Here is a 20,764-nt window from a genome sequence, read left to right on the forward strand (position 1 = left end):
GGCCCATTCCTCCAGCTTGCAGAGTTTGAGGTCCCTGTGAATGGCAACCTTGCTCTCCAACGTACTGACCACTTCCCCACAAGAGATGCCATCCACAGTATTGCACAGGGTTCATTGTGTCCTATCATCCGGGTCATTGATGGAGATGTTAAGCTGTATCAGCCCCATTTGACCTCTGAGAAATGCCACTTATAGCTGGTTGCCTGTTGACTCCTAGTCTTCAAACCCAGTGGTGCAGTGAGTTCTCCACTCACATTGTAGTCCACCCATCCAGTCTGTGTCTCTTCAGTTTGACTATACAGACGCTATAAAACTGTATCAAAAGCCTTGCTAAAGTCAAGATAAGACATTGACGGTTCTCCCCTTTCCACAGTCAGTCATTTCACTGTAGAAGACAATCAGTTTGGTCGAGCATGATTTTGCCCTTGGTGTATATCCAGGTTGGCTGTTCCCAGTGACCTTTTTATTCCTCATGTGCCTGGAAATTAATTTCATGGAGTTTTACTCCATAATTTTTCCAGGGATGGAGGTTAAGGTGTCCTGTCTATGACTACCTACTATGGTGCTATGTATTGCAAATTAAGTAGTTAATTTTTTTAGACCATACTTTTTCTCTTGTCCCTGCTTCTAGAGAAAGATAATCCAAAATCAATTTAGTCTCTTCCTTAGGTCAGCAGATGTTAATTCCATTCACTCACTGCCACCATAAATCAAGTTTTGAACAGTAGTCTAGCTGTTAAATGATTTATCTGATAGGAGAGATTTTATGATCCATTCAGTTACTCAATTCAGAGGTATTATAAATACCAAATGAAAGAATGAAACACTAGAAGAGAAATTATGACAATCTGTAGTTTGGAATGTTAACACCACTTGTTTTGGCAGTATTACTGGTCTTAAAACAATAGGATCCATATGGATGCTAATTTTCCCAATTTTGAGTAATAAATACAACCTTTTTATGGTTTAAGTAATGATATTACTCAATACCACTGCAGGGTCCAGTAGACGGTTTCATGATGAGGTAATAAATAGCAATTTTGGAGAGCTGATTATTTGTATTTTTCTTTTATGTGGTTTGTGATGGGGGAAGAAGAAATCACAAAGGCAGTGAAAAGCCTTGCCCTCTCCTGTAGCTGACATACTTTGGCTGAAGATATGTCAGCTGAGAAATATGAGACCATCCATAAAGCTCAACACACTCCCACATTAAAGTATTCTAGAGAAGCCTTCAAGTGGAAAACCAGTAACAAATTGCAGCTGAGATGCTTATGGCGTACTGCACTGTCCTGGGCACCCCACCACTGCTCTGCTTATTCCTCCGTATATTGCTTTACTCGGGAAGAAGAATGGAAGACTTCTCTGGTTTTCCTCTATTTCATAGACAGGAGCTATGAGGGGGGGAAAAAACCCCCAAACCCCGTGATGGGCTATCTGCGGATCTGAAGATGATGTTACTGGCACAGACACCAGGCTGAGTACTTCACTGTTAAACATCTCTGCAGCTGTTTGCCCACTGGCCCGACCCCGGTGTCTGTAGCAACTCTTCGAAGTCTCCATTTCTGCCTCAGTTGTTAAGAATTTGCTAACCCATCAGCTGGAGGGGTAGCCAAGTGCTCTGCACTCTTTCAGCACCACTCCTCATGCCAGTGCCGAGCTCAGTGTGTGCTCCCAACTCCCTCCCCTTGTTTCGGCTCCAGGAAGGAGTTTCTGATCCACCCCTTCCAAGCTGCTAGATCTTTTTTCCTACCAAAACACCAACTCTTGGCACGCCACGCCATACCATGTGCAGTGTAGGCTCGGTTTTGTGTCCTGCCAGTTCTGAGCAGTGAGTAACAAATACGTGCCAGCGCAGGTCTCCTGACCAGGCTCCATGGGATGTGCAAACCAAAGAAATGGGGCAACTCAGCGCAATGCAAGGAATCATGTTGGACCTGGGTGGTGGAGCCTGTCGATCACTAGTCATGTGCTCTGGTCAGACCCGCTGTGACCCATCTCCTCCGGGGAGTCAGCTCAGAAGAGACCGTTGCCTGCCTCCTTTTCTGAACTGGAACTCTGCGTTTGGTCCTCAGGCAGGACCAGCTGCCCTGGCAGAGCCTTGGAGGGCCCATGTAATCTTTTGTGTTGCTCCACATTTCCCATCCTGATTCATTATCTCCTTGTCTTTTCTGCTGCCATTTTGTGTTTCTGTTTTCCCTCAAACCCAGATAAGAGCAAGGATTTTAGGTTCTGCATTCGGGGAAATTCCAGATAGAGAAAGCTTTGTGTGTCCTCAGCTGTAGGGTTTGGACATGTTAGGCATGTATGTTCAAGCTAACAAAACTGTTTATGCCCTTTTTTCAAGTTGTCTTTTTTCTTCTTGGAAACTTACCTTTTTTTTTCCTATTTTATTTCTTTTTTTTTTTTAGAAACAAATTAGAAAGGAAATTCATTATTTTAAAATATAGTATTTTCAATATGAAGTCAGACAGCAGAACTGTTCTTTGGTCAAGTCACCTTTGAAGAAATGATTGTCATCTTTAACATACTGTTTCTTCATTTTGAAAGAGTGGCACAGACTGACAGTGATTTAAGGTCTGTAGTGTTGATTTCATGCGGAAAAAATATTTTTCACAGTATGACTTTAAAGTAGACTTTTTTCCCCCAATTACTCTACATGTTGGCAGCAAATTAGCTTTGAGGAAATATTGTGCACATCATAGTTCTCCGTTGATGTACTGGGGAGTCATTTTTGGATCTTTTAGCTCAGTCAGACCAATGACTGACGTTGTTCATGTCTTCCGCTTCTGTAGATTTGAAAGACTTTCTTTTGACAGGGAAGGTGATGTGGAAAAAAAGAAGCTAAAGTACAAGAAATGATTGGCAAAGTGATGATATCATCAAATGTTCAAAGACTTTGCAAATTGAAGCTTATTAGGCTGACATTTTGTCTTCTATTCTGCACTAATTGGAATCATGCCTGGGTGCATGATGTGGAAGGTACTTAATACCTGAGTGTTTATCATGACAAAATGACAGAAATCGATGTCAAGGATGCTGTAGATTTTTGTTTAATGGAGAAAACAGTATATTTCAAACTGCAATTACATATCTCATGGTAATTTGTACTCATATGTATGAAAGTCCTCCTGAAATATTGCGAATAAGAAAACTTTATTTTTGACCCCTAAAATATTGGCCTGATTGTGAATATTCCATTTTTGGATTTTAAAGTTGTTCTTCAGAGTTCTTAAAAACAACACTGATGTAGTTTTTTTTAAAAAAAAAAAAAAAGACAAAAAAACCTGACACTGTTTTTACTTGAAACAGATCTGAAAATCCCATGAAGAGTGAACTCCGTCTTTCACATGGGTGATACAATTCTTCTAAAGTTGTCTCTGACAGCTTGAATTCTTTTGTAGTCTGTGCTTTCTGCTGTATTGGCATCTGTAAAATGAGTTTAGAAAAGAGAAATAGCGAGGAAAGTGATTTTGGAAAGGCAGCCACTGCAAACACAGAGTACGCTGGAATATTTGAAAATAGCTGCATGTTCTGCTGTATTTGGTATCATTAGGAATTTCTGAGTTCAGGGTGCCTGCCACTTTCAGGGGGCGCATGCGTGCCGTCTGGCATAGCACACATGACCAGTGTTTTATTCTACATCTTCACCTTGGACCTTATGAAATTGAATTCAGATCTTCAGTTAAACCTCTAGCATAATAGTAAATTAAAATTTATTCAACAGTCCACAGAAAGAACTAGCTGTTAGTTGAAATCATTACCTGAATTACTGTTTCTAATGAAATACAGATTGATATTGCAAAGTGATGTATTTAAAAAAAAAAAACAAACCAACCAAACACAAATCAATGTAGTCTGGATGCTCATAGGAATTACTGGTCATTATGTGCATTGTGTGACTAATACAGCTGCCTGTGTATTACTGTAAACTCCAACAATCCCGTAACTAATAAGGTGTTGACAAGCAGTAGTTTTGGGGGCTGATGGTAATTATTTGTATTGCTGGAATCCTCTCAGGTATCTGAGTCTACGTTGTGTTAGTGAAAATATATAACAACAGACAATTCCTGTTGCAGTAAGCTCATAACATAAATGTCCTTATAGGATATTAGAAGCGGGTGCAGCAAGCAGAAGGTTGAGGACCCATGATAAATAATGAAGTTTATCAGTAGCTTGACGTGGTTTGAGCAAGAAAGCAGAAGACACAGAACGCGTGTCTGTGTCTTCCCTCAAGCGGCTCTGCTAATGACATAGTAAAAATGCCTTTCCACGATTTGTCTGTGGCATTAAGAGACATCTAAAGTATATTGGATACTTGCCATGTCTGCAGTTGCTGCTGTTATCAAAGATTTCTTATGTGACTGAATAGAAAAGGAAAAGTGTTTGACTGTAGGTGGGAGATGAACACATGAAGAACGTTTTTGTCTGTTCAAAGTCTGGGAACCCTTATAAAGATTTACGTGCTTATATAAATGCTAGTTGTTCAATCTATTCAAGCTACATTTAGTAACAACTAACTGTAAACCTTCTAAAACTATGTATTGTATTGATTTCCTTGTAGGAAAGCAAATTTAAAGAATAATTTGTTATTGTAACTTTTGATCTGTTGGATACTGTTGTTGGGGAGTGGAGAGGGAGAGAATGGAATAGCACCCAAGCTGTCAATATACCATTGGTAATATTAGAGAGAAAATACTAGTTTTCCTGCCGAAGTCAGTTGGGGGTGTGTGAGAGAGTGTGTGTGTTTGTATGTATATATGTATGAGTATGTGTGTGTATGTATTATTGCCCTCTAATGGATAGAATCTGAATGGCTCAGCTTTGCATGCTTATATGGGTTTCTGTAGCAAAACATTTTCAGGGTGTCTGGTATTTCCCATTTTCAAAGAATCTTGTAATGTTTATTCATAAGTCTGATACATCTTTTGCGGATAACGTTCCTTTAGTTTGTAAAATTAATTTGAAATTCGGCAGAAATTCCCACAGCTTAAAGAAGTGCCTTTTCTTCATTCTCTGAAGTTTTAATTCAGCTAAATTATAACTGCTTAAAATTTGCCGTTTTCTTTTCCTATTTTTACCATAATGCTAAAATAATAACTGAATATGAACAGAAAGTACCACATCCCTGTAGAAGGGCAACATCAACGGCCTTTGGAGAGAAATAGATGAGTAGAGCTCACTCCCCTTGCTTTATTACATCCAGAGCGTGGCCCTGTCTCGTAATGCTCCTGCTGAGAGCCCCACGTAACCGGGATCTGCCAAGCTCCTGAGCTGTGGGTGGAAGAGGGAGCGAGATCTTCATCTCGCTTCTCTGTTCGACACCCTGGCTGTAGCGGGTGTTCCCTGTGGCCGCTTCCACCCCGTCCTGCTGAGCAGATTCCTGGCTGCTCGCTCGTGTAGTTTGTTTTCTAGGAAAAGTGGTGAAAGTGCGTAATGTAACGTTCGTAGATTGCGGTTTCAAATCTTGATGAGATTCATGATAAAGTCAAGTATTCTAGTGATACACGACAGATCAGGTTTTGTTTTGCTTTAAAAATAAAACTGTCTTTGAAAGTAACTTTAGAATAACACGAGAAAGAAGACTGCAGGTTAGTTGGAAATTGGATTTACAGTTGTTTGTACCGAAAGTAGTCCACTTCTACATGTTCTTTATAGTGCAGTCCTAAGATAGTCGTGTTTTTTCCTAGCAGGACTCTGTTTTCATTCAATAAATGCCTTTGGGAGAATTAAATTTCAGAATTACATTTCTTCTCTCTGCAGACGTAGACTTTTCCTTTTCAAAATTTCCAGCACTTGCTTTTGCAGTTGGGTAACTATACAGTGTTTTGAACACATAGCAGAACATTTGTTGCTAACAGCTTTCTTCATCTCCAGTTGTAGATGCATGCGATTTCAGAGTAGCAGTGAGTATCCAACAGTTATCTTCCTCCCCTCGAGGAGGTTATTGACGGTGGTGGTAGGCAGCATGGTTATTACAAAGAGGTTCCTGATGGATATGGGTTGCAACAAGCCAAATAATCATACCTATGAAATCGTCTAAATGTTCTGGGGAGACCAGCAACTGATTTCACAAAGCTCTGCTAAGGTCCCTCCAACCTCTCTGTACATTGTTTTAGCTGAGTCCATCATATTTCTATTTATGATCCAATTAACGAGCTGAATCTAGGTTGGAAGAGCAGAAAGAACGGTACGTTAATCAAATTCCCTTGTAATGACTGTGTTTTCGTATGAGTGACTTCTCTAAGGTGTGATACAATGCAAGGCCTGCAGTACTGGCTTTTCCTGTCCCTCCCCAGGGCTGGGGTGCTTCCCTGTGCTCTGCCTGCTCGGCTTGGCAGGCACACTTCCACAAAAGACTGTTGTAGTGATCCGAGAGCTTACTCCTGGGAGCAAAAGAAATTGTCCCTGGGTTTTGGGCTACTACATTTTTCCATTCATGGTGAAAATAGAAAAAAATTGCATATCTTAACAGAGAGATGAAGGATATTGCAGGAGCATCTTCTCAGCCCAAGATGGGGACTTTATCTGCATTTATAAATATTGGTGTTTTTCTTCTGAACATGATGTTTCCTAGCAATATGTTTTTTTCTGAGAAAAGTTATTTTCCACTTACAATACATTGGCAGCCATTGTTTGTATTGTTCAGGATCAACTGAGGAATTTTTCTAAATGTTATTTTGATTTGATGACTTTGTTCATCAGTGAATTATGAAAGCTCTGATTGTTTAGTGCACAAGAAGGGTACAATACATTACTGGGTCACATGCTCGCTTAATGCATGCACGTTGTGATGGCAGTAGTAATAGCACCATTAAAGAACAAAAGGTAGCAACACATAGTAACTCTGTATCTGGCCAATCCCCTCAAATTACCATAAATATTTGAGCAATCTGAATAGTTTTGGACTCTGTAGTAAAGCTTTCCTGTTCTTATCTGGCACTGAAGGAATGTGGAATAAAGTATTCATTTAACAAAGTATAAAAATATGTATGCTATGCAGTTATAATCATGTGTCATTAATCAGAAAATACTGCAGAAACTCTGACAAATTAAAAACACAAGGATGTGTCTGCAAGGGCTTTTTCAGTCATTAAAAAGCTGCTTCACCTCTCAGGCAAACTATTTAATGGCAACTTCTTGCTCAGTGTACTGACATCTTCAAAGGCTCTGACATCTGTCGGCCTTTGAACTACCATTAAAAAATATTATCCCATTTCCATTCTTTTATGCCCATTTTTTTAATTATAGCCCTTCTTTCAAGTTAGGAACATGGTTGGTTTAAATGATGCTGTCCTTTCGTTTTCAGCCACCCAGCTGCGGTTTGAATAAATTGATGTAGAATCAAAGGCGGGACTTTAAAGGGAAAAGGTTTGATGGACTTGGACTCCGAACCAGATGAGGTTTTATGATGAAAAGGGTTTAATCCCAGCACAGGCATCGCTTCTATCAGTCGAGCAGTACAAAGCGATTCATATATATAGGTTCATGAGAAATGATCTATTTTTTTTTTAAACAGCAAAGATCTCTTCAGGACTTGCAAATGTGGCATTAGCTAATATTCAGAGAGCTGATTTCCTTTCATCCACCAGAAGCTTATGATTATAGTACAGTTCTCGAATTGGAAATGAGAGCTGCAACACAGATTTAAAGCTATGCTGTCTGATTTGTATTCAATATACATGTCACTGCGGGACAAGCTAGTCTAGGCCGAGCTGGTTCAATAAAGGGAAAAACAGTTTCAGCATCTGAAATTCTGGGGGAGGAAAGGTACCAATTAATTCTTACCTGCTCTACCTGAGTATTGTGTCGGATACTTGGTAGATTACTATCATTTCTAAAGCTGTGCAAACAACCCTCATGATAACGTTTCTTTGGCATCTTTTGCATCAGAGGCTGAGAGAAAATACGCGGCATTAATCAGTAACGGCTTCTAATGTAGTCATTTATATGGAAGGCAATGTTTGTTTTTCTGTGCATGCGATTCAAGGAGGTTTAGCAGAGACAGCCTTGCTATTCCTTTATAGCAATAGCCTTCATTAATGTGGTAATTAGGCATGCATATGGACAAAATTGAAATGTCTGTCTCAACAAATGCGTCAGATGCCATTTGTCAAAAATACCACCTCATGGTATTCAAGAAATAATCTTACTAATAGTTCCCTGATCTTTGTGCTTCATGTTAGTAGAAATGTGGTACGTAGTCATGACTTCTTATTTTCACATAATACGATTGTGTCCTTCCAAACAGTGATGCTTTCCAGAAAAGTAAAAGCAGTAGATTTCAAAAGTCTGCAAATTATGTCTTCTAAGAAGACTATGCTTCATTGTTGTACAGAAATGAGACTGTTCCATTTGGTGCTCTGCCTCCAGTCAACAGTTTCTCCTTCAAGCCCTTCCCACAACCGTTGTTCCCTGCCAGAGTATTCAGTTTAGGAGTAATGCATTGTTCCTGATCTCTTAATGCAATTTTGAGGGTTGGTTGGGCTTTTTTGTTGGTTTGGGGTTTTTTTTGGGGGGAGGGGGGGTAGTAAATATAAACGTGGACCTGTATAAATGGATATATTTAATCGGTTATTTTATTTTACTGGTATTTCATAGAATTTGCATGTTTAGAATGTATTTAGATTTTACATTTAAACTATATATTAATATTTATTCCAAGTACGGTAGATTCAAAACAGTTGCATAAATAAATCTGAAGAAATTCCTGCCCCAGGATGCAGTGGCCTATTTGTCATTCAGAAAATGAAGTGGCATCAAGTGAATTCAAGGACAAACTGGGTAGGATGAAAAGGATAGAGATCAATGTAAAGGTGCCAGAGGAAGATACTGAGCCAAAAATACTCTCGATTCCAAGAAAAGAAATATTATGCAGACAGTTTTCATTTATTTTGTACAGATCATCCTGTGATTGATCTTGTCTTTCTGAACTGGTAGCTGTGGAGCATGATGCTTCCAAAAGGTCTCTGAACTCAGAGGAGCCACTGTCGAGATGATGGGAATAGTGCAACCAGCACTTGAGGATGAAGGTGCAGAGAGGGAGACTAGAAATGGTGTCAGCTGTATGTAGTGCACAAAATACACAATAGGTACCGTCAGCTGATGCCTTTGACTCCAACCTAACACCTAGGTTGCAGTAAAGAGTTCCTTCTCTAGGACTTTCATCCTTAGAAGGAGGTGACAAATGTATCTGTTTGATATAAGGATTGACACTAGTCAACTAGAATATGCTTCTTCCAATTAGGAGTTGATTTCAAAAAAGAGAAAGTCAAAAGCTGCACATGTGTGTAATTCTGCATCTTATTTGTGTAAGCAGCTAATGTACAAATAAGAATTTACCACAACTCATTAACAGAAATACTGCAACCATTGTTACTGGACAGAAATGAGGGGTTTTTTGAACGTTAGAAGCTGATTATTGCTTTAAAGTCTAAACCTGTAAGTGACACAATTTTTATTTCTGAAGCTGCTGGATTTCAGGATTTCTGCGCACACATATTGCCATTCACGAGACCGAGAATGAGGACTTCATGCTTTGTTAAAGACTGTCATCTTCAATATAGCAGCATGACATCAGTAATGAGAGAGTTTCCTGGTGTATTAGGTTCTGTAGTAGAGCAGAATATTACACATAGGCTGGTGCATTTAAGTCATCTTTAGTCATCGGCCCAGAGAATAACAGCGTTAGGTTCCTTAGTTGGCTTCCTGTAATTATGCTGGCGTTTTGAAAAATTTATCTTTTTCACCTTGATTAACAGTCAGGGCAGAGCTTGGACAGTAGCATGAACTTCAAGTCCTCCTTGAGTCCCTCAACTGCCTGTTGAGGAGATAGTCATGGCAGATGAGCTGAATGGGAGTTAGTGTCCAAATTTGCATTTCTACAAGTATTAACTTCAGAAGTTGAAGATGGGAGATATCTTGTGCATGAACAGCTTATTACTTAGGCTTTGTATCTGCATCTTGTCTTATGTTTGTCCTGTCAAGTTTTGCAACCGATGCCATTTCCGTAACAGTCACCATAAAACCTTTACGGGATGCATGGGGTAAAATTTCTGGAATACTCAAAAGATGTATGTTTCAAGCAGTAATTTAAACAAATGCATCCAAGAGAGAAGTGTGTGATGCTTTTCTGGGTGGTTTTTTTTTTGGGGGGGTGGGATTGTTTTGTTTTTTTTTTACTTACAGTGAAGTCTTTTCATTAGTTGACGGGGCAAAGACATTTCTCATTGACAATACAGCCTGTACCTCTTCTGGGGACAAATTAAGATTTATAATACGTTTCATTTTGCTGCCTCATAGAGATGACTGTCTGTAGTAATCCTTAAATCTGTATACATCATGTCTGCATTTAAATCAGAATTACATGTTGTTCAGGAAATGCTAATGCTGTTAAATTTAATACGTGGAAAATTTAAATGTAATTGTTTTTTAAAAGCTTTGATTTAGAGGATGCTGGACACAGAAATACTCTTATCAGATTGAGGGGTCCAGTCCACTGCAGAGATCTTCAGCCTCCATTTCTGTTTTCCATTGCAGGGAAGTCCTATCCTTCCTTAAATATCAGTAGCTTTTCTTCACTTTCAGAACAAGCTTTGCTCCAATGTTATTTCAGAACTAATATATCTTTAACATTCATCTGAAAGGAATATTTTCCTTTCACATGCTGAAATAGAAAAAACAAAGCTTTGTATTTTTTCACAAAGGAAAATAGGGAAGACTAAACATGTTTGGTGTAATTTTCATCAATCATTGTTTAGGGATAGGTTGTTATGGTTTGTGTGATGCAGCAAACCTGGTATTAGATACACACTTTTATTTTTTTTAGCCACTCTATTTTCTCTATATTCTGCTCTCACAAGTCATTTTAGGGGATCACTGCATTAAGCAGCTATCTATGGCTGATTTTTTTTTTTGCATCTCCATCATACTTAAATTACATTAATGCAGTTATGTAGATTACTAGGTGCCCAGTTGAGTGTCTCCGTTAAATTTCTTAGAAAGACAGAAGGAAATGAGTCCTCCAACTAGTCCTTTCCAGGTAGGTCTCTTAGTAGTCTTATTCAAATCGTTTTGTTTGTACAAAGAAAAATACAAATGTAAACATTTCTTTCATCAGGTAAAAAGAGAGGAGAACGAAGGCTGGATGTTTTAATTTTTGACTCGCTAATCTATTTCAAAGCAAATACAGTAAATCAGGTAATAAGAAACTGTTCCGGATCTGTCTTCCAGGCAAGAGGGCCAAGTCTTTTCCAGGTCTTAAACTGTTAAATGGAAAACTTATTTACATTTATCTCAATTTCAACTTAGTAAGTAGTCCTTTCACTCACCAGTGCACTGTATTGTTTAGTTACACGTGTAGGTTTGAGGTTCTTCCATTTGACTAAAAATCATTTTATTGGGAAGGCAGTGACAATAACCAACCTGTATGAAGTTCTGCTTTCTAGCTGCTGTTAACTAAATTAGAATCAAATGTACTTATGTAAATTAAGAAATCAAAATAAGCGCCAGTAATTTTAAGCTCTTTGTGGAGCTGTTCAAATGGATGCCTGATTTTCTTTCTCTCTGCCCCCCCCCCTTTTTAAAAAAAAAAAAAAAAAGCCCAGTAGTTTGTAGCTTAAGTGCCATTTACATTAACTGGGATTTAGGCAGTTAACTGGCCTCTTTAAAAGTCCAGATCTATTTCAGTGCACTCCTTTTGGAAAAAAATATCAAAATTTGTGTTTTGCTTAATACCATGTCACAGCAGACCTTGAGAATTTGCTACCCCTTTCTCACATGTAGTCGTAGATACAGAAACAAGAATGGTGCTGATACTCTCAGTGTAATTTTTCCTACTGGCATTTTGATACCTGGGTCTTGCATATTTCTTTTAAGCCTTCGGAAATACATGGCAAAGTTAGTGAACACTTTGTGGTTTAGATTACCTATGCAAATGTTGCCTAAGCATGTTTCTCTATAGCAATGACATGGATAGACTCTTTTTTTCATTAATTTTATTGAAAATGGAGCTCAGCAGAAGGTAACTTCTCTTTATTGTTCTTCATGAGTCAACACTTCCACCGTGTTTCAGGAAAATGCTTAAGCTATAGAACAAGAGTAGACAAGATACAGCAAATGCATTACTAAGAAATAAAATTTAAAGGGCGCTGGGCTTTTTGGGGGACTATGTTAAGTGCAGGGGAAAAAATGAAGTCTGCTGTGGTTTGAGTATGAAGAAGAGAGTGATGTTTAGCCTCCAGCACCACTGTACAGGTAGGGTGGTGTTAAACCTGCCCCTGCCCTTAACTATTACATACAAAATAAGCAAGGTTGGTAGGAATATACTTCTGTCAGATTCATAAATGTTGAGAGGTGTTTTTCAGAGCACGCACAATGCTGAAACAGTCCAAGTAAAGAATCTTACAGAGGAGGTTTGACGTTCAAAAGCAGCTTAATGCTGTTAAAATTAATAGAATAAATATGTGAGTTAGCAGCTCAACACCTCACTTTACAAGTCCTAGTGGATTTTTTCAAGAGATGTCAGAGGTACATTTGCAAAGGTGAGAAAAGCTGGGGTTGTGTTGAGGTGGAGTTGATATTCCTTTGCATAAGCCCTGTAATATGGGGATTCAGATTTTACACTTCTGAACAGCAAACATTTTACCATTAGTACTGTAGTTGCCATCTGCACTGCTCTTATGTAAGTTTTTTTGACACCGAACATTTATCTGTTTGGGCCTAGAGAACTGCCACTCGTTGTATGTAGGGCAGGTTAGTGAGTACATCTTTGGTTTGTGTAACGGTTTTCCTACAAGAGTATACCTAAACTGCTAGAATACCTAACTAAATACAGCCTGATTTATAAACTGTGAACATTTGATTAATGAACGTATTAATAACTTCACCCCATCACTGCAGTGTAGTCTTATATAGGATAAAGATGTTCTGTAGTTAACAAGTTGTGCAATAGCACCAACAGTATGGACGGCATTTTCTCCCTCAAGAACGAGGACACTAAGTATGCACAAAATACTATATAAGCATGTAATAAAATGCATCTCTTTTGAGTATTGAAGTTTTAGCTTTGCTGATATTTTAATGTTTCCAGGAAGTACTAGACTACTGATAATTCTGGTAGCGCTAGCAGAGCTCCAGCGCTCCCGTGATTTCCTCTGGAAGAGCTTGCACAGCCCCATGCTTTTTGGAAAATTCGATCAGCGCTCTTAGGAGGCGAGACCAACCTGTTGGTCACTGCACTGTTGTTCATTTTCACTTCATTTCACACCATTTCATTTATCTGCTCCCTTAATTAACATATTTGTGGGCCTGTGTGTTCTTACCCAAAAGGCATTTAAACTCGACAGTGTAATAGATTGCACTGTGAAAGCTAAATAGCTGTTTATTACTTATCCCTGTTAATTTACGCTCTGCCATATCATTACCCATGTGATAATGTGCGTGACGTTTGCGGAAGTAGTGTTCTTTGCAAATCAAATCTATCTTTTTAAGGATTTATAATATTGACAAATTGTTGATTTTACCAGTCACAAGAAAAATTGGATAATACATTCTTAACATATTCTAATTGAAATTGCTATGGTATAGAAAATATTTTCAATATAGCTGGTTAAAATGGAGATAGTTGCGTTAATTACAAAGGTTTATTTCGAAGATGAGATTGAAAAGTTGAGTTACTAGATTTTAATGACTCTTGCTAGTTCAAAATTCTTTTAAAGTGTCGGTTTTGATTTGATATCTCTCCAGATTTAGATTGTCGCTTCAACAAAAAGATGGCTTTTTTCAGCACTGCTGTGTACCCTTTGTATCATTGTCATGTTACAAAGGAGCCACAAATAGAGCTGCCAGCTGGCTGAACTGGCCACTTGAAATTCATCTGGCATGGAGAAAAGCAGAGGTATACTGGGACCAGCGAGTCTGACTCAGTAGGATGCTTTGTGGACAAAAAGATCAGAGAGCCCTTAGGACTGTGCCTGGCCCTCGGTACTGCACTTGGTTGCCGAACTCTTTTATCTCTTGGGGGTAAAAATCATGGGGATAGTTCCCTAAAACCAGAATGAGAACAAGTGTAAGGCCGATTGTTGTGACTTGCTGAAACTGCAGTAGTAAGACTCATTAATATAAACCAATTTTGTTTTAAACACAAACCAACATTACACATCTTTGAAGTTTTTACAGCTATATTTTTTCCAAGCTTAGAACTGCAAACAAATAGTATTTGTTTACTTTTTTAGCATTCTTTTATGTTAGATGCATTGCTTATTTTTGCAATGGTAGAGAAACTTGTCTTATCTGTTTCTCAGCAATTCATAAAGCTTTGTTTATTAATAAGAAAGCTAAAGTAGTTCAGATTCCCACTTTCAACAGATAGTCCCTTCTAAGGTTCTTTACACTAAATATGTCACCAGTTGCTGCATGACTGGGATGGGATACTTCACCCACCTCTTCTGGGACGTTGCACTGATTGTGGGTAAAAAGGCAGTCATTGTCACCATTGAATCACTGGGTGTTTCTACTTTGTTCCTTATTTTCCTTTTAATTCTTCTTCATCATCAAAGTGAGATTTGTTTTTACTACAGACTTCCTTTCCCTTGACTGGACTGATCTCCTTTCAAAAATAATCCACTACCCGATAACAAATGTTATGTATACCTCATCCATCTCTGTCACATCGCGCCAGCGTAACAAGACACAAAGAAACAAATCTCCCTTTCAGAAGGGTTCAGCTGATGGTTTCTCAGAGCGCACTGTTCAAATGCATGCACTAATTTTAACGTTCTTCCAGGTGAGAAAATGCTGAGAAAGTATTGGCGCACACAGAGGCAGAAGCTGCATATTGGTGGTTCAAATAGGGCTGTTTCTTCTGGGCTAATATTTTGGGTTATAATCCTAGAAAGGATCATTGTGATCATGTAGCCTAACAGTTCATGTCTAAGCTAAGTCCATGGAACTACTCAGAGGTTTTTGGGGTTTTTGTTGTTTTTTTTAAAATGTTACATGCAGGCAAAATTAAACACAGCAAATTGAGACCTATGCAGTCATCTGCAACTGAAGCCAAGTTAGCCCAATGCGGAAAACTTGTGAAACTCAGTTTCAAGAGTTGTCATGATCCATTTGAGAAACGCAGCGGTCTTTAAAAGTGATACTCTCTTTCACCAGCTTGGGTACACTCAGCAATGAAGAGCAACGAAGGGTTATTGCAACTTCATCTGCTGGGAGATGTTAGTCACTTACTGTAAAAACGGCTGAAGCAACACCGAAATCACTCTAGATCTGAGCCTCAGGGAATAAGTTAAGAGTGGATTTGATCTTAACTCTGCATTGCCTTGTTTTTGTGAGTTTAAAATGCCCTCAACACTATTTGAAGCTAAGTATTGTGATGGGGTGGATGTGGTTTGGTGTGTAATACATTGAGAGAGACAGTGAAGTCCGTGTGTTCCATCGCTGTGAGTATAAAAGATGCGGTCATGCTCCAGCTTCTTCCTTAGAAACTGATCCAAGTAAATGCTTCATGGGGTTGAAGTAGGAGCTCCTGAACAATAAAGGGAATATATCTTTTTTTTTTTAATTAGACTGTAGTCATTTGGTCCATTTCTCATCTCTCTTGCATGTAACTAGCAAAGCTTCAGACATCAGCAACAGATTTTAATTTAAACTTTTTGCCAGCTTTATATTTTCTTATGCAATTTACTTTTTAAAATTAAGAGCACATGTTTTCCTTCCAAATAACATGCAGAACATTTATTGGCATTTTAAATAGGCCAAAGTGAGTGAGCAACCTTCTTTTTTTCTTTCAAGTCTATTTTTTCCCTACAGGCAAATTGCTGTAGGCTTATGACCCACCCTTTTTATGACACTATTTCAGCACAGATATTCTTAGTTAGAATTCTAAGTTATTCCTTTGAAACAGGAATAGAAATCACCATCTCAGCTAGCAGTTTCTTCAGCTATAGGATTGTCATTCGTGCATACACATATGTACAAGTATGCCATATAAATTCATATGAAATCTCTACCCTGTCGCACAGTTTACTTTACATAATTGTATTTTTATTCCATTTGGGATAATCTGTAAGCTAGTGTTTTTTTTCTATTTGTTTTTCTTTATGTGGATTAATAGCCATTTTACAAAATGCTTTCTTGTTTGGGGCATGCTGCTGTGGCATGGCCATCCTGTGGAATTGCTATGAACTTCTGTATTCTTTGTAAAAAAGATACAGATCTCTTTTATTTAATTTACTCATACCCACACAACTGAAATAAAGACTATAACATTTTGATCCAAAAAAAAAGGCAGCAAGTAGCAATAAAATTTTGGATCTATTAATACCATGAAGTCTATTTCTTATGTTTAAGCCTTATGTTAAGCACAAGAATAATTTGCTCTGGTGGAGTGTTTAAGATGTGTATTTCTCGCAGCAGCTCTTGTACCCAAGTTATTGTTTGGGCCATGCAAACAATTCAGTAAGCATGGTTCACAAACATAGATTTGAGCAGCTAGAAGGAGAATTTAAGAAACCAATACTGAGAAAGAGGATTCAGTTTTAGAAACAAACCAAGCAAGCATCATGACTTCGGATCTCAGGCATGAGAAGTGAGACTTTGTAATTGCATCTCTTGTTTTTCCACAGAATTGTTAAGAAAAGACTTGCTCTAAAGTTTTATATTTCATGGATTTTTTACAACTGAAAATTATGTCATCTTGTTTGTGTGTGTTTTTTTTTCCTAGTAGTACTAATGTGCCTACATTTAAGTCTAATAATAGTTTATTAAACCTGGCATGTGGAATAGCAGAATCTTAGTGATGGAAAGTTTGGGATTCAATTCCTTTAGCAGTTTGAAGATATCCGTGTCACACAAAGTTGTCTTATGCGACAAGTTGTTCGGTTGTAAGCTGCTTCTGCCAGTGACTTTGTTTATAGGAAAAAATAATCTGGCTGTGAGAACTAGACTTATTTTAAAGTAATTGACAAGAACTGTGTTTGTGATCCCCAATATAAGCTTTTTCCAGTCACTTTGGAGAGATTAGATGTCTCTTAACATCATCTTACTAGCAGTGAAGTTGCTCCAAAAGGACTTCTTTAATCATATTAGTTTCGCTGCCACCAACCCGTCTTCAGATTCTTTCTTCTTTCCTAATAGAACCAAATCTGCTTTTGCCATCTATTAGGTCCAACATTAATGCTCCTTTGCATATTAATTACTATTACTTTACCTATAACATCCAGCCCACTATCTTTTGGCTCCCCAGTTTTGAATCGGAATGCTTGGAGCTGTTACTTTTTCCATGTGGCAGTAGAAAACACTATATTGTGCTATTTGATTTTCTAATGGCTTTGTATGAGAATTATTGAATATATAACGAAGTAAAGCAGAAACACATAACAGCTGAGTCAGGAATTCACCCAGTCTCTGTTTTGGCTTGTAGTATGATTTATGAATGAATTTTCCCTGTATTATAATAAGTTAGCCTTGGCTTCTTATCCTAAATATTTTATCAAACTTTTTAGGAAACTTCTGAGCAATATAACATCTTAGTTTCACTTACGGGGGCGGGGGGAAGTTTAAGGAAGTTTTTTGTTTTAAAAAAGAAGGGGAAAAAAAAAAGTGGTAGTAGAGCGGGAATGAGCTCCCAAAAAGAGCTCTCACAGATTAAAAGATAAGTGTTACTATTCCAGACAGGATTTGCATTGGAACGGCTATTAAAAAACCCAAATGCTACATATGTCAGTTTAGAACTCAGACCATATCATCCTATAGAAATTGTAGCTCTGTAGCATTTCTTTGGTTAAGTAAAAGCCAGTTAGGCTAACATTTTGTTGTTATCTGGAGGTGAAATTATTTTCCGAAAGAATTGCAAAAGTATATTGTAGATCATAATTATTAAAATGTATTTTGCATTTTAGTCTATATAATTATATACTAAAATGTACTTTACATTTTTAGTCTGTATACAGATTTAAGAAAAAATTAAACGTGTGGAGGAAAAGATCAGGAAAGGAAGGAAAGGATCTAGTGCAGATTACACTATATGAAACATATGTTTGAGATAATGCTGATAGAGCTGAAGTATGTGGGCTGTGTTATAATTCCGTATACAAATGCTGTGCTCATTCCATCTCTACGCATACACACACAAAATTTTACCTTTGACATAGTAGGGAATAATGCCAATGAGTAATTAAGAAAGCATGGAAGCAAAAGTCAGTCTTGTATTAAAAAATATTAACCATCTCGGAAATTTATCATGTTACAGCTGTGCTAGTCAAAGGACACAATTGAAGGTTTGAGGGGAGATGACATGTCTTTTATTACACCGTATAGTTCAAATAGTTTGGAAAAAAATAGGCTAACTTTCAAGCCTCGATTTTTTTTCTCTCTCAGATCACAGTATTTATAACAATCTGTCTTGGGATATTAATGTACAAGGCAATGTTTCTGATAGTCATTCATTTCCCAACTTTGGTCAGAAATGAATGTTTCTTTTTCAAAGATTTGTAGTAATGTGGTTCTCCGAGACTGCAAATAGATGGTTTAGCTGAATACAGACAGTGCATTAAAAATGTCTAAAGAAGAAAAATAGTAGTTGGAGAGAGAGATCAGTTCAGAGCTCTAGAAGCAGTAACTGGTGTTCCAGGGCAATGGGTTCTTTAACTACACAGTAATTTTCATCAGATTTTCTAATGAAACCTTTAATAAGCTTGAGCTGAGTCACCTACATCTGTTTGGTAGAACATCAATTTCTCATCTCAATATTATCACATCCTCTGTGAAAGAATTCCAGGGAACTGCACAGTTACTTGTGAAGCAGGGAGGGAAAAGGGGGAAATACTGTGTGAGGTTTTTAGTGAAAATGCTAATCTTTAGGATTGTATTTACAAATGAAAACATATGTGCTTGCAACACCATACATTGCAATTAGTTGTAAGGACAATGGTTTTATGTCACAGACACGATGCTCCTATAGTTCATTTAAGAAGCTACAGAAGAAATCCAGTTGGAAAAGTAACTAATGAGAGTTATATGCAAGTGTAAATCTAAAATAATAAATGTATACTCCACTACTACTGTAAAATAGCAATGTATATTCTGTATGCTTTAGGAATTACACAGATTTACCACATATAACTTTCATTCCTTACCCTTTCAAGTTCCCCCGTTGAAGGCAGGCAGTGAGCCGACTCCCCGCTGTTCTGCTGCTGCACTGTAGTCCCCCGCTTCTGATGCCACTGTTGTGCGTCGCACAATGTGTTTTGCTCCCGAGGACTGAAGGATAATCTGTGATCACATAAGAGAGTTGTGGATTCTGTAGTCTGCCTTGCATTCTGAAGGTCGTGTATCTTATCTGTACTGTTTGCAGAGTCTTAAGGGTTCTCTGCATTGGCCTGTGTCATCCTCTCTCGGCGTGCTCTAGTTCCCTCGCCCAGAAGAGGATGTTCTTTGATACATTCCTGGTGCATGTTAGCACATGATGATGAAATACAATCTATAATCTGTAGCAGTGATTGATAAATGGTTGATGATACACTGATATCATTAGAAGGCGGCAGGTTATTTCTTAAGGCGGGGGGCAGAAAAAGGCATGGACATTATACATAGTGATTATATGCCACAAACTACATTTCTTCACCTATGGGGGAGAGATTTACCTCCAAAAAGGTAAATCTTGCTCCATCCATGCTTTGGACAGGGGGGAGCTGTATTTATCTGCATATATGAAGAGAGGAGGAAGAGCAATAAGAGAGGCCAAGAAAAAGGGATAGAGAATCCTTTGAGTCTCCTTCCTACCCCAGCTAACAGCCTGTCTGAGAAAATCAAGTGTTTTATGTTTTGGGGTTTTTTTTTTACTTTGTTTGTTCTTTATTTCAGGTTATCTGTGATATGGAGAACCAAATCCACAAGCTGAGGGAAGAGCTTATTCAGGTAAACGCTCAGCGGAAGCAACAGCTGCTGGAGCTGAGCCATCAGTGGGAAGAAGAGAAGCAGAGGGCAGCTCGAGACCATGAGGCAGCGGTGAACAAGCTGAAAGTGGAGGCAGAAAAAATGACATTAGACCTGAAAAAGATACATGTGGCAGAAACAGAGAAGGCCTTGGACAAGGTAGGAGGTTCACATAGGGCTGCTGCTTGTGGCATGGCAAAAGGGGAGCAATTGCCCCAAAAGTCAGATAAGCAAAGTTTCACTGAGGAAAAATGTTTAGGGTCACTTGAGTTGAAAAAACAGATGTATGCTGTAGATCTGACATTGGATGCCGCAGTCGCGGCACGAGTATGGAAAGTTTTGTGGTTCTATAATGAAAGACGACTTCTCTTTGAACACGCAGTGGCAGTGGTCGCTGCTGTAGCTGTTCTCCCCGAGAGCGGTGCTGGGGCAGCACCTTCCAGCCTTGGGGACTGTGGAACAGGGACAAGCGTGCAGTGCTCGGGAGCTGACGGGACTTTAAAAATCCAGATGATTTCAAAGGCAAAGCCGGCCAAGGACTAAGCTAATCACTTTTCCTTTGCTGGAATAGATAGAGTAGAAAGGGTGGTTCTATCTCACCAAGCTTTTTCTCCCTTAAAAAGAGGGAAAGTTCTTAAGGAGAAAAAAGTTCAGGCTAAAACTGCAAGGAAATTGGGTCTAGTTGCTAACAATGGCTGGTCTACTTTTGCCTGTGTGCATTGGGTGAGCAAGTACTGTGTGAAAGGCTTGAAAATAGAAATTAATGTTTCAGATATATCAAGGCTTCCCTCCCCATTCTGTTCAGTGGGGTCACTGACTGCGCATC

At 38.4% G+C, this 20,764-nt stretch overlaps 1 protein-coding gene across 5 annotated transcripts in view; it reads left to right on the plus strand.

The window, feature by feature from the left end:
- Window positions 1–20,764, plus strand: part of CEP112 (centrosomal protein 112) — a 197,385-nt gene that overhangs the window by 87,955 nt on the left and 88,666 nt on the right. For all 5 annotated transcript variants that reach the window (XR_012996650.1, XR_012996651.1, XM_076354005.1 and 2 more), the window contains one exon: window positions 19,867–20,097. Coding sequence is in view for 3 of the 5 variants with exons in the window: in XM_076354005.1 (XP_076210120.1) it covers window positions 19,867–20,097 (231 nt within the window). In the remaining 2 variants the exon portion in view is untranslated. The remainder of the gene's footprint in view (window positions 1–19,866; window positions 20,098–20,764) is intronic.

The sequence above is a fragment of the Aptenodytes patagonicus genome, chromosome 16 (genome assembly GCF_965638725.1).
Source record: "Aptenodytes patagonicus chromosome 16, bAptPat1.pri.cur, whole genome shotgun sequence".
NCBI classification, from domain to species: Eukaryota; Metazoa; Chordata; class Aves; order Sphenisciformes; family Spheniscidae; genus Aptenodytes; species Aptenodytes patagonicus.